Genomic DNA, 12,648 nt, shown 5'->3' with positions numbered 1-12,648 from the left:
TCTACCTTCAGGGTTTGGGTTTGGGTATGGCTTCCTTTTTGATAAGCATGTCTATTCCCCCACAGGCTACACTCAACATGAAAGAGGTGCACCAGAGACCACAGTCTTAAAGAGTAGAGTACTGAAGAACAGTAAAAAAGAAGGGCACTTCTGGTCTTCCTGTCTAAAAGGAGAACCAAGATTGCTATCATTTATCACACATTTAAAACCAGAGTGCTTAATTATGCAGCTAGTCACTATTTTTAGAATCCAGGAATTGGGACAAAGAATTGTTGCTCCATTCATTTCTAGACATTTAGAGAGAGTTGTTGTTGTCACCTCTCTTACTCCTGTCCCAGCTTCAATTCTTATCCTTGCAAATACTCCCACCCTCTTTCTATTCACCTAACTCATTCCTGACCCATCTTAAAATCTCATCCTTGGCTTGCAAATGTTCCCTTTCCCCTTCTTCCATCTACCCCACTTCAGTTCTTCCCTTCTCAAACCCAAGTGGCTGATGAACTCTTTGAGAGACTGAGGGTCCTTGCCGAAACAGACCGCCCAGTAAAACTGACTAGACAGCTTTAATCTCCTTGAGTATTATTAACCCTAAACAGCATTTGTTATGTGATTAACTTATAACAGCATCTATTACATCATTAACTTACAGATCATATAGCAAGTATCATTTACAAGCATAGTAAGGACCACTCAGGAGTGGATAAAAATCAATTATTTTTTTTTAAGGAAATTGTCTTTTTTTATACTTAAATCAGATTTTTTTAAATTTAAATCACAATTTTTTTCTCTCATTGAAATCAGTTTTTTTTAATTAAATGCTTTTTGAAGAAAAATCTATCTGAAGATAGTTTTCTCTTTAAGACACGTTATGATTCCAAACTTATTCATCATGAAATCAGGATTCATTTTTAATTAAGTAGCATGAGAATGTATATTCAAGCAATGTTTACATTTTATTTGGTGTATGATTCCATTAATCCATCCACAATGTCATGCTCTTCCAGAGGAGTCTCTAAGATTACTGGGCAGTTTTTCTGTCCTGAGGATATTACAACAGATGCTTGGTTTTGCAGTTCTCAAAACTGTGAATTTGTATCTGCTGGGATCACAATCCCATCGTTCTTTTGCAAATCTATATATGCAGAAAATAGATATTAAGCTTATAGCGAGGAAGAGTACCCTTCGCGGGGGGAAATCACATGATTAAATCAAGACTTTCTGAGTAGTGATTTAAACTGTGATTTAACTGTGATTAAATCAATTTGATTTAAAGCAATCTTTATTTTATAAGCCTTACTGTATCACAGCATGTTTGGGCAGCATATCCAGGCCAATTATGGGACTATCAGGTTATCAAGAATAGCATGGTTGTCAGGGACAACACACTTCTTTGTGGGAGACTTGCTCAAAGGCAGTCTGGTAAGAACTCTCTCTAGGGCCTGTTACAGACTGCCAAAATAAAGCTGCTTCGGGTCTCTTTGGAGGTATGCTGTTTAAATGATGCATGGGTCCTAAGAGTCCGGAGGTCGCACCAAAGCCACACTCCATTCCTAAGCACTGGAGTCCAGCTTTGGTGCAGCTTCCAGATTCTTAGGATGCATGCATCATTTAAACAGCATAACTCCAAAGAGACCCGAAGCAGCTTTATTTTGGAAGTCTGTAACAGGCCTAGGTTTCTTTTTTATCTTCTCCTTATACCCATTCAGTTTGTCAGCTGACACATAAAAATAAACTACAACTGAGGTATACAATATCTGTTATCCAGATGACATAGAGACTTGTGGTATGGTAGGTGTGTTTATTATCCCACCTGTCCCTGCTAGGATACATATCATGGTTTGTCTTCCTTCCAAATCTACTGTTCTCTTCCCTTCTTGAGGAAAGGCACAAATGCTTCAAGTGTGCAAGTGTTTTCCTTATCTTGTTTACATTCCAGACCACCTGGCATTCTCCCCATGCTGACATGTACTGTAGCCAGTTTTCTGCTGACAAACTCTATCTCACAGTTCACCCATATTAAATTTTATACCATGTTGTGCCCTGTACAGTATGTGTAATATCGGGGTGAATTCTGTCCTTTTTGAAGTTATATGAGTAGAGCAGAGTTGACAACTAATCCAGTACATAACATTGGCAATGCCCCTGCACACTCTACATTGAGCAAACAGTACAGTCTCTACACAAGAAGATAAATGGATACAAATTTGACATTAGAAATGACAATACCCAAAAATCAGTTGCAACCTTTCTGATACATAGTACTGGATATTCAATTGTAGTGTAGATCACTGGAAGAGCATTGTACAAGGAGGTTTAGGTGCCATGTGTGAATTTTTCCATTATACCTGACCTTTAGCATATTTTCCCCAGAAACCTTTGTACTTCACACCTTGGCTAGCTTTGCTCACAACCTTGGCAGCATGTTTATCCTTCATATGGCCTTGGTATGAAGAAAATTTGTATTAGAGGGCACAATATGGCTGAACGAGACAACATGTGAAAGGGATCTAGGAGTCCAAGTAGACCACAAGTTGAACATGAGTCAACAGTGTGATTCGGCAGCTAAAAAGGCCAATGCTATTTTAGGCTGCATCAATAAAAGTATAGTCTCTAGATCAAGAGAAGTAATAGTGCCACTGTACTCTGCTTTGGTCAGGCCCCACCTGGAATATTGTGTCCAGTTCTGGGCACCACAATTGAAAAAGGACATTGAGAAACTGGAGCATGTCCAAAGGAGGGCAACTAAAATGGTGAAGGGTCTGGAAACCATGTCCTATGAGGAACGGCTTAGGGAGCTGGGAATGTTTAGCCTGGAGAAAAGAAGGTTAAGGGATTAAATGATAGCCCTGTTTAAATATCTGAAGGGATGTCATATTGAGGAGGGAACAAGCTTGTTTTCTGCTGCTCCAGAGTCTAAAAGCCAGAACAATGGATGCAAGCTACAGGAAAAGAGATTCCACCTCAACATTAGGAAGAACTTCCTGACAGTTAGGGCTGTTCGACAGTGGAACACACTCCTTCCTCGGAGTGTAGTGGAGTCTCCTTCTTTGGGGGTCTTTAAGCAGAGGCTGGATGGCTTTCTGTCGGGGACGCTTTGATTGAGATTTCCTGCATGGCAGGGGGCTGGACTGGATTGCCCTTGTGGTCTCTTCCAACTCTATGATTCTATGAATCTATTAGCTGTCTGCCAGGGCACATCCCAGAATGCTAAGTGTAGATATAGTCATTCTGTTATATATGTAGTAAAAGTTGTTTAGATGATTAGACGAAATGTGGATGTAATTAAGGGCACAGAACAGGTGTGCTTTAGTGGAAGTGCAGAAGTAGCATATAATCCAGTGCAGCTTTGCTTATAGAAACCCTTAAGAATTGTCATAAGAGAGCTTGGTGCAGACCAGGACAATATAGGCGCTGCACATCAATGGCCTGGTGTGTCTCTGCTGTTGTACCTGAGCTCCCAGCAGCTGAAGGAATGTGAGACTATTCAGATACTTTTTCCTGTATCCTTGCCATATAGCCTTTTCTATGTAAGTTGGCAATAAAGTTTTAGATCGTTCCAACAGGTGTGGTTATTGCTTTTGATATTAAAAGAACCTCTTGCCTTGATCCTAAAGGAACCTAAAGGCATCCCATGCTCGGCAGCTAAAAATATGCAAGTCATGAGTTATGGCAAGAGTCAAGGCAAGTTGATTCACAGAAGTTACTTAATCATAATAATTTTTATTTGTATTTTCCCACCTCTCCCTGTGGATCGAGGTGGGATTACATGAGTCTAACCTGCACCCAGGTCAATTGATTCGAATTTGTATCTCTGGGCATAAGTTATGCATATAAAAGAATCAAAAAGACACTGACTGATTATTATTATTATTATTATTATTATTATTAAGTTTTATTTATATAGCGCTGTTAATTTACACAGCACTGTATATACAATCTTTTAATTAGACGGTTCCCTGCCCTCAGGCTTACAATCTAAGAAGACATGACACAAAAGGGGAAGGGAGTGGAGGATGGAGCCAGAAGCCTTCTGGGAAGGGCTCAGTTTCTTTGGGGAGGCCTGATGGGATTGGCCTACTTTCTCTCTCCCTCAGAAGCCAGGATGGAGCCAGATGCCTGATCTAAGCTAGAAACTATGTATGTGCATATAAACACAGACACACAAAGGCACACATGCAATGCACACACACACATCAGTGGTCTTATTTTAGGGTTATGAAGTACAAACTTTGTTTCAAGCAAGTCATATATTATTTTAAAGACTCAGAAGTCTCAGTCAGAGATAATAATAATTATCTCTTTTCATTATCAAATGAAAAGGTAACTCTATACTTTATACAAGGCTTATGATCGATCATATAATATTCTGTACTTCTGTAGAAGGATAAAATACAGTTGGCCCTGGGTACCCATGGGGAATCCATTCTGGGCCCACCCCATGGATACCAAAATCCATGAATGCTCGAGTTTCATTGTCCCCAATGGTGGCACATGCAGGCAGTCGTGCCACCATTAGGGACAACAAGACTTCAATGGCGAGCACGTGCACTTGGCTGCATCTCCATTAGGGACAGCCCTCATTGTCCCCAGTGGTGATGTGTGTACACAGCCGCACCGCTACTGGGGACAACAGAGCTTCCGTTCCAAGGCCAGTCCAAGCTGCCGGTCTGCATGACCCCTCAGTCTTATGAGAGGGATGCTGTTACTGCTGATGTGAAGCTACTGCTGAAAAGAGAAGTAAGAACTGTGTTATGCTGAGCTGCTTTAGATCTGGATCTCCTGATGTTGTTCATAGAGTGATGGAAGAATTTAAATTAATAAAAGGGCAGATGGCTCAAATGACAGCAGATTTGACAAGAGAATTTGAGAATGAAATTAAAATCAGATCTAATGAACCTTGAGATGCAGAAAAAGTTGGATAATTTAGCAATTGATTTTTTTTTTAAAGAACTTCATTTAAGTTTTAGAGATGTGGAGGACAGTACTCATCAAGAAAATATGACTACAGTTTGTCAGGGTTTTTTTTAACATGAAGCGTCAAATATGGAGATGCATGTGGACCATGGCTACCAAATCAAATTCTCATTATGCAACATTGCTAGGGGATATTATAGTTAATTTTACTATGAAATCAACAAGGTTCAGATTTTTTAGCAGCATTATGAAAACAGTTTACCAATTGATGAGTAATCTATTACTGTTTTTAAGGAAATTTCAATACACATATTGTGTAAAAGGACTGGTTCTTTTTGAATGAGAAGCTTAAACCAAGAAGGATTCCAGTAAAATGGGACAAATTATAAGGAATTATTACTTTCAAACAATATAGATAATAAATATAGATATAAAGATATAGAGTGAATTCAGTGCATAAAGCAAGCAAACTTTTGGAAAGATTTAAGAAGGATTTGGAAGAAGATAGACAAGATGTTACAAAGAAGAAATCCACAGAGATGCAACCATTGCAGTAGAGAAAGAACTGCATGCCAATGAAAAGTGCTTTGGGGACTAGTCCTTCTGGCTCTTCTGCTTAAAAATGGATTAGAAATGTAAGTGTTGAGATGTGAATGGGTTGAAGAAAAAATATTACTTTTTTTAAGACACTTTAAAAGGACATAATTTATTACATGAAATTCATATTAAGAAAATACATGTAAAATACTTAAGTTATAAAATATTAGGGGGATTTGTTTCTGTTGAACCAATTAAAAGAAGAGGTTTCATTTATAACCCCTCAATTTGCTCCTGAACTGGTTTTAGCAGATGATCAAGGTAGGTTTGTGGTGTTAGAAATTAACATTCAAAAAGTGAAGACTTTGATTTGGCAGGTTTATGCACCTAGTGAAAATAAATCAGTTTTTTTCAAAGACTTGAGCCAGGTGTAGACAGAGGGGAAAAATTGGGCCAGGTGTAGATAGAGGGGCTCCCACAAAGGCCCGGCAACTAATGTGGTCTTCACTGTCCCCTCCCACTGCAAGGAAGGACACACCAAAATGGAGCATTTGTGGCTACAAGCCATGCCACATCATTTTTTCTCTGTTCTGTTGTAAATTCATGACACGAACACACGGACGTTCCATAGCAGCTGCTGATCACATCCCAATCCTGTCCAGTTGCCAGGCCAAGGGAATGGAAGGCAGAAAATCAAAATTACAACATAATCCAGTACTTACTTATTTGATGGGTTACACTACCATTGAGTAATATTTGTACTGTATAAAACCAGGAAAGCAGAGTGAATGTTTTGAGTCTCTGTGAGCATGACTGGCTACAAAATGCCCTCCACAGTGAACTTTCATGGCTTGGAGCCTTCTGAAAGCATCTTGCTTTCATGTTCTTGCACACTGAAATGAGAGAAACTGGGGAGCGCCTTCACCATCATGCCTCCTGTGGCTGGCCCATCTCTCTTGGTATCCCCTCTGGGACTTGGTTCTAGGACTCTCTATGGATAGCAAAATCCAGGGATGTTCAAGTCCTATTACATACAATGGATGAGTAAAATGGTGTCCCTTATAAACAATGACTAAATCAAAGTTTACTGTTTGGATTTTTTCCCAATATTTTCAAGCCTTGGATGGTTGAATCCGTGGATGCAGAATCTGTGGATAAAGATGGCCAACTGTATATTTGGAATATTTTCAAGTTGTGGATGGTTGAATCTGTGGATGCAGAATCCATGCATACAGAGGGCCAACTGTGTTAACAAAATCTACACAATAAATTATTTACTGTATATACTCATGTACAAGTCTAAAAATTTTAATTTAAAAATTGATCCAAAAAACCTGAGCCAACTTATCCATGGGTCAATGTAAGTACTTTACATTAACTCTTATTTTTTAAAAAATAGAATCATTTCTTGTTGAAAGGCAAAAGTGTAATGTGTCCTGAAACCACTGATACCTTCTACTCTCTCATCCATCTACACTTTAGTGTCGAACACAAACAGTTATGTCTGCTGGAATTTTGTAAGTTGTTTGGCATAGGTTTCCTTAGAATCATTCTTCACATCCTTTGTTAAATACCTTCGACTTTGTTACATACGTTTTATCTTTGACTTATTCATGAGTCATATCAAAATCCATAATTTTAGCCCCAAAACCTGCCCTCGACTTATAGTCGAATATATATGGTAGTTCCTGTCAGAAATTCTAAAACTCTTTTAGGGTTCATCTACATTTTTAAAAAAAAACAATGCAGTTTGACACCACTTTAAGTGTTGTATCTCCATCCTATGGAATCCTGGCATTTGTAGCTTTATAAGATATTTAGCATTCTCTGCCAAAGAGTGCTGGTGCCTCACCAAACTAAAATCCCAGGATTTTGTAGGGTGGAGCCATAGCAATTAAAGTGGTGTCAAAGTACATATTTCTACAGTACAGATGCACCTTAGGGGCGTAACAGACCACCCCAAAGGGGCGGCTTGAAGCCATCTCTGAGAAAGTCAGATTGGGGCCGCAGCAACCACACGCTGCGGCCAGAACCCACGTTTTTGCCAGCCCATAAAGAAGCATCAAAATGCCTCTCCTTTTTTTACTGGCAAAAATCCAGCTTCTCCCACCCCACTGCAGCTTCATGGTGCTCCAGCAGTGTGCAGTGTCTAAATGCAGCACCGCTGGAGTGCATGGAACCAGTTGGGCAGCCAGGTGGCAGGCGACATGAAGCTGGCTTCTGGGCATCATGAGGGTGTGTGTCGTGTATATGCCATGTCTCGAAGGCAGCTGGAAGCTAGCTTCTCATGTACCATCCCTTTGTGGACTTTTATTTATATCATAATAAGTTCAAGAGAATGTCTTCAACAACTAAAAGCTCTGGCTTAAATCCAGTCACTAGTCCCAACTAAACCAATTACCTAAGCCATTCAAACCTAAATAGTGTTGATTTACCATTCAGCAACTCATTATGTGGATCTAATCCATTTTGGACTAGCAATTGAATTTAGGCCTTAGGCCCAGCTCACTCAGGATTTGCTGTTGTGTATATTTTTCTACTTCAGATGTTACTTGCACAAGGTATGACAGACAGCAGCAAGAGAGTCTCTAGTACTAAACGATATAAACATTTGCCACAGCCATTTTCTCTCTTTGCAGTTTCAATAAAAATAAAATACAGTAGCAATCATAGAACACTATATTTATCATACTACTATAAGCTTTTCATGTTTTCTCTTGGCTGAAGATGTGAAGGAGTGAATGCTTTATAAATGCCATTTAATGGTGTATTTTAGCATATGTGTCATGCAGATAAAGTTTTTCTCCCCTTCAAGCAAGCCAGGTAAGATACTTTAAATATGCATGCATACTGTTCTTGTTTTAATATTATTGATCATATGGTGTGTGCAGTAGATCATAAATATGTACATTAGTTTTACATATTAAAGCCTGATCACATCTATTCACATTATATTCACTGAATAGCATCTCTAAGCTTTTTGTCACTTCATCATCATGGGCATAGCAATCCTGTGCATATATCCTTATAAGTAAATATAAATGTGTTTGTGGGTTTTACTCACTAACAAGTATATTTATGTCTGCATTGTTAGATTAAATTATAAACCATTTGCAGCAAGCAACTAACTTTAAGTTGCTGAAGCTCAGATAGCTCATGGGATTAAATAGGCTACTAATTATGAGTCTATTACAACAGCCACAATAAAGTTATATTCCTATGACACACACCCCTTTTGTAATGTTCAAGAGAAAAACAATTAGTGCTGAGTTGACTGTTAATTCTTCAAACATGCTCACTATACTGCACACATCTGTACATATCATATGTAAAATCTAAAACTAAAGTTCATATCATATGTAAAATTTAAATAATATTAACCTTAGTTATAGCTGTTGCACTACACAATACCACAGATATACCATATCCGTGTGTCTTACTTGCTGCTGTAAATATGTGGTGTGAAGGAGTGACTTATATTTTAAAACATGCAATGAACATGCAGTAAAAAGCTGTAGATATTTAGTAATAAATAAATAGTTAATTGCTGTGCAATGGTAAATGTGCTCTGTATGTCCCCATACCCAGTGCTTGGCGATGTGTACATCCTCTTCGCACATATACTTACTACAGGAAAACCAAGCAAATACCTATGTTCCCATAGAGCTATTAAACTCTAAATGGCACACCATCTCATAATTGCACCTCAACAAACCAATAACATAACCATTTGAACACAAAATAGTAAAAAGCAAATTATCTGAGGGAAAAAAAAGGTTCTAACCACTTTATCCTCCTGGAGAGCATATCCATGAAAGCAAGTGAGAAAGAACAGGAAAAGACAAAAGAGAAAAAGAAAGTTACTTCTACTCTAGAAAATATACACATATACATAGTGGTATCTGTTAGTACACAGAATACAAAGAGCTACATAAAACATAAAATTGCAAGAGGTCTATGAGCTTATAGAAAATAAACAATGGAGTGCCCAGAAAAAATAACCAATGAAGTTGATTGCACGGGCCCTGAAATGGGCCCGTTGCATTTTAAAACGGGGGCCGCCAGGCATTCCAATCGCATCCTACATCCGTTTCAGAGGGCGCGATTTCTGATAACGCTTTGGAACAGTTCTCAGAAATCGCGCCCTCTGGAACAGATGTAGGACGCGATTGGAACACCTGGCGGCAGCAGCGACATTCCCTTGTGCAGTAAGATGCGTTCCTATCCCCATCCCGTTCCGTGCGTGCCCCCGTTTTGGAACGCAACAGGCCCATTTCAGGGCCCGTGCATTAAACTTCAATATCTCAGTCCTCCAAAAACAGCAGACTCTTCATCTACATAAATGTTGTCTGGACATGATTCTAATTAATGACTGAAAGTTTTAGTTATGTCTGAACACTGCTATAGATAGTTTTAGAATTACACAGTTGCTTTGTTTGGATGAAATACTACACATAAGCATGTTTCTCCCCTACCTCTTCTCCTTCAGCATTTCGACAGAGGGATGATCAGATCTGCTTTTCTTTTCAACTAACTGTCAATTGCCATTTCATCTAAATTTTGATGAAGCCAGGCTTGGAAATCACAATCTGAAGTTCACTTGTTGAGACAAACCAAACTTAAAACTAACAACTATTTGTCCTGAATTAACAAAAAAAAAAATAGATTATGGGGCAAAACAGACAACCATTTTGCAGTGGCTTCCCAGCAGCTTGGGCAGACGACGCATGCCTCCAAGCCGGCAGGAAGCCACAGTGAAGCCGCCCACCTGATGGCCAGCTTTGTGGCACTCCAGCAGCGCAGCGTTTATACACTGCACACCGCAGAAACACCACAAAGCCAAGGTGGCAACAGAAAAGCAGGCTTTCGCTGGCTCAAAAAGGAGTGGCTTTCTGCTGCTTCTTTTTGCACCAGCAAACAGCCGGATCAGGGCCACAGCATGTGGTTGCTGCTGCCCCAATCCAGCAATCAAAGGTGCAGCATCAAGTCACCCCTTTAGGGCCACTCTCTAGCTGAGAGTGGAAGTACATCACGGGATGGAGAAGTTCAGGGGTCCAAGGCTTGTTTGCATAATACTAAACTATGGCTCAATATTAAATGTGAATGCAAATGCTATCTTGATTGATACATAACACTAAAGCAATGTTTATTTAGCTAAACTATAATTTGTTGGTATGTCTGAATCCAGCCATATATAGCTCCATTGCTTACATTTGAAAATATACAAGCTAACACATATTGAATAATTTAAGACAAAGACGAGCAACTTCTTCAGGCCTGGGGGTCACCCCTCACCATCTGCCAAGGACTACACTACTACTGAAATTGCAAAACCAAACTTTTTCCTCCTTCTTTGTTTACTTCAGAAGTAACCTGGCAGTCCCCACATGGTTCTTGGAGAGGCAGACAGTAGTGCTGGAAGCTTTTCTCGAAGCCCTTTTTCACCAGACAAAAAGTTCATGATATATGCGCCCCTAGTTCACAAAGTAACTTTCAATTCCAAAAAGTATCTAGGAATGATATTAAGCTCACAAGAATGTACTGTACAAGCACAAGGCTTATTTTAAAATAAAAGGAATGGGAAAATATTATTTTTGCTGCTGCTACAACTTTAGCTGTGAGGTGAGGGACTTTGGATATGACGTCATATATAGTCTACAAGTTATATGCTTCCTACCCCTTATCTAAGGTAACCCTAAATTACACACTTCACACATGGCATTCCTAAACTGGTCACAACTGGTTAAAATTCATAGTCTAATAGTCAAAGCTAAGTACAAAAAAGTACCTAATTTAAATTTTAAATCAACTGAAAGAGTTATTATAGGCCCGGAACAGACGCCCTCGTCCTGTGCAAGGGTTGCCTGATGGGTGGAGCATCCACATGCCCGGCAGCTGTCACACGTGACGAGGGTGCCACAGCTGCGGCGCGCCCACCACATGGGGTGCGTAACGATGATGTCGCAGCTGCGCCACTTCCAAATGGGGTGCCGCAGCTGCAACGTCATCATGACATCTCTCGCGCTTTGCGCTGTTGCAGTGACGCCGCAAAGAGGAGCCACTTCCAGCGCTCCTTTCTTGCTCCACAGGAGCACCGCGCAATTTGGTTGCTGCAGTGCTCCTGCAGAGCAAAGAGGGGCACCAGGGAGGTGCCTCTTTCTGGCGGTGTGTACCCCACCATAGTTTCTAAACCTGAAGCATCAGTGGTAGTATGTGTTCTTTAAAGATCACTAAGGGTCAGAGATCATTACTGGAAATACTCTGCATTAGAAAAATTAGACTAAAGAAAGTCACTTCATCCATTTTATCCATTTTAATATAGAAAATATATCTGCATGACATAAATAGAAAGTGCCATGCCATTCAAATGCCAGCAATATTATTTAACCTGTCTGATAAAGCTCTCAGTTATCATAGTGGCCTAATTCATTCATGAAGCCCTGGTGGCGCAGTGGTTAAATGCCTGTACTGCAGCCACTCACTCAAAACCAAAAGGTTGCGAGTTCCAGACCAGTAAAAGGGCTCAAGTTTGACTCAGGCTTGCATCCTTCTGAGGTTGCTAAAATGAGTACCCAGATTGTTGGGAACAAATTAGCTTACAGTTGTAAACCGCTTAGACACTGCTTAGGCAGTATGAAGCGGTATATAAATGAAACTTGTTTGTTTGTTTGAAGCCAAACACACCACTCCTCCTCCTCTTCTACAATTCTCGTCTAGTTCAAGCAAACCACAGGTTGCTGTGGCGGTCAAATAAGACGGATGAAACAAACAGCCCCTTTGCATTTAGACAACGCACCGTCCCAAGCCGACAGGAAGCCACTGTGAAGTCGCCCACCCGATCACATAGCAGGCAGCTTTGCGGTGCTCCAGCAGCACAGTGTTTATATGCCACATGCCACAGGAGCACCACAAAGCTGCTGCAGCAGTGGAAAAGCTGGCTTTTAAGAGGAACGGCTTTCTGCCACTTCTTTTTGCTCTGGCAAAAGGACAGATTAGGGCCGCAGCATGCAGTTGCCACAGCCCTAATCCAGCTTTCTCCAGGATGGCTTGAAGCTGCCAATTCAGGGCTGTCTCTTTTGGACCAAACTATTGTTTCTAGGAATTAGCTTGCCACATAAAGATAACTAGACATCATACTGTGAACTGCTACATGCTACCATCTTGGCCTTGGAGGCAGAGAAGGAGAGCCAGGCACAG

The 12,648-nt window shown here is 40.2% G+C and overlaps 1 protein-coding gene across 47 annotated transcripts in view; it reads right to left on the bottom strand.

The window, feature by feature from the left end:
* The window catches only part of RIMS2 (regulating synaptic membrane exocytosis 2), a 454,948-nt gene that overhangs the window by 372,237 nt on the left and 70,063 nt on the right, over positions 1-12,648 (bottom strand). For 39 of the 47 annotated variants that reach the window (XM_089517761.1, XM_089517766.1, XM_089517768.1 and 36 more), the window contains one exon: positions 9,236-9,247. The exons of the other annotated variants lie outside the window; for them this stretch is intronic. In XM_089517761.1, the coding sequence (XP_089373887.1) occupies positions 9,236-9,247 (12 nt within the window). The remainder of the gene's footprint in view (positions 1-9,235; positions 9,248-12,648) is intronic. 47 annotated transcript variants of the gene reach the window in all.

The sequence above is a fragment of the Sceloporus occidentalis genome, unplaced genomic scaffold, assembly GCF_023333645.1.
Source record: "Sceloporus occidentalis isolate IW3139 unplaced genomic scaffold, rSceOcc1.0.p SCAF_3, whole genome shotgun sequence".
NCBI lineage: Eukaryota > Metazoa > Chordata > Lepidosauria > Squamata > Phrynosomatidae > Sceloporus > Sceloporus occidentalis.
Note: the sequence above shows the minus strand (reverse complement) of the source record. Positions and strands in the feature narration are given on the sequence as shown.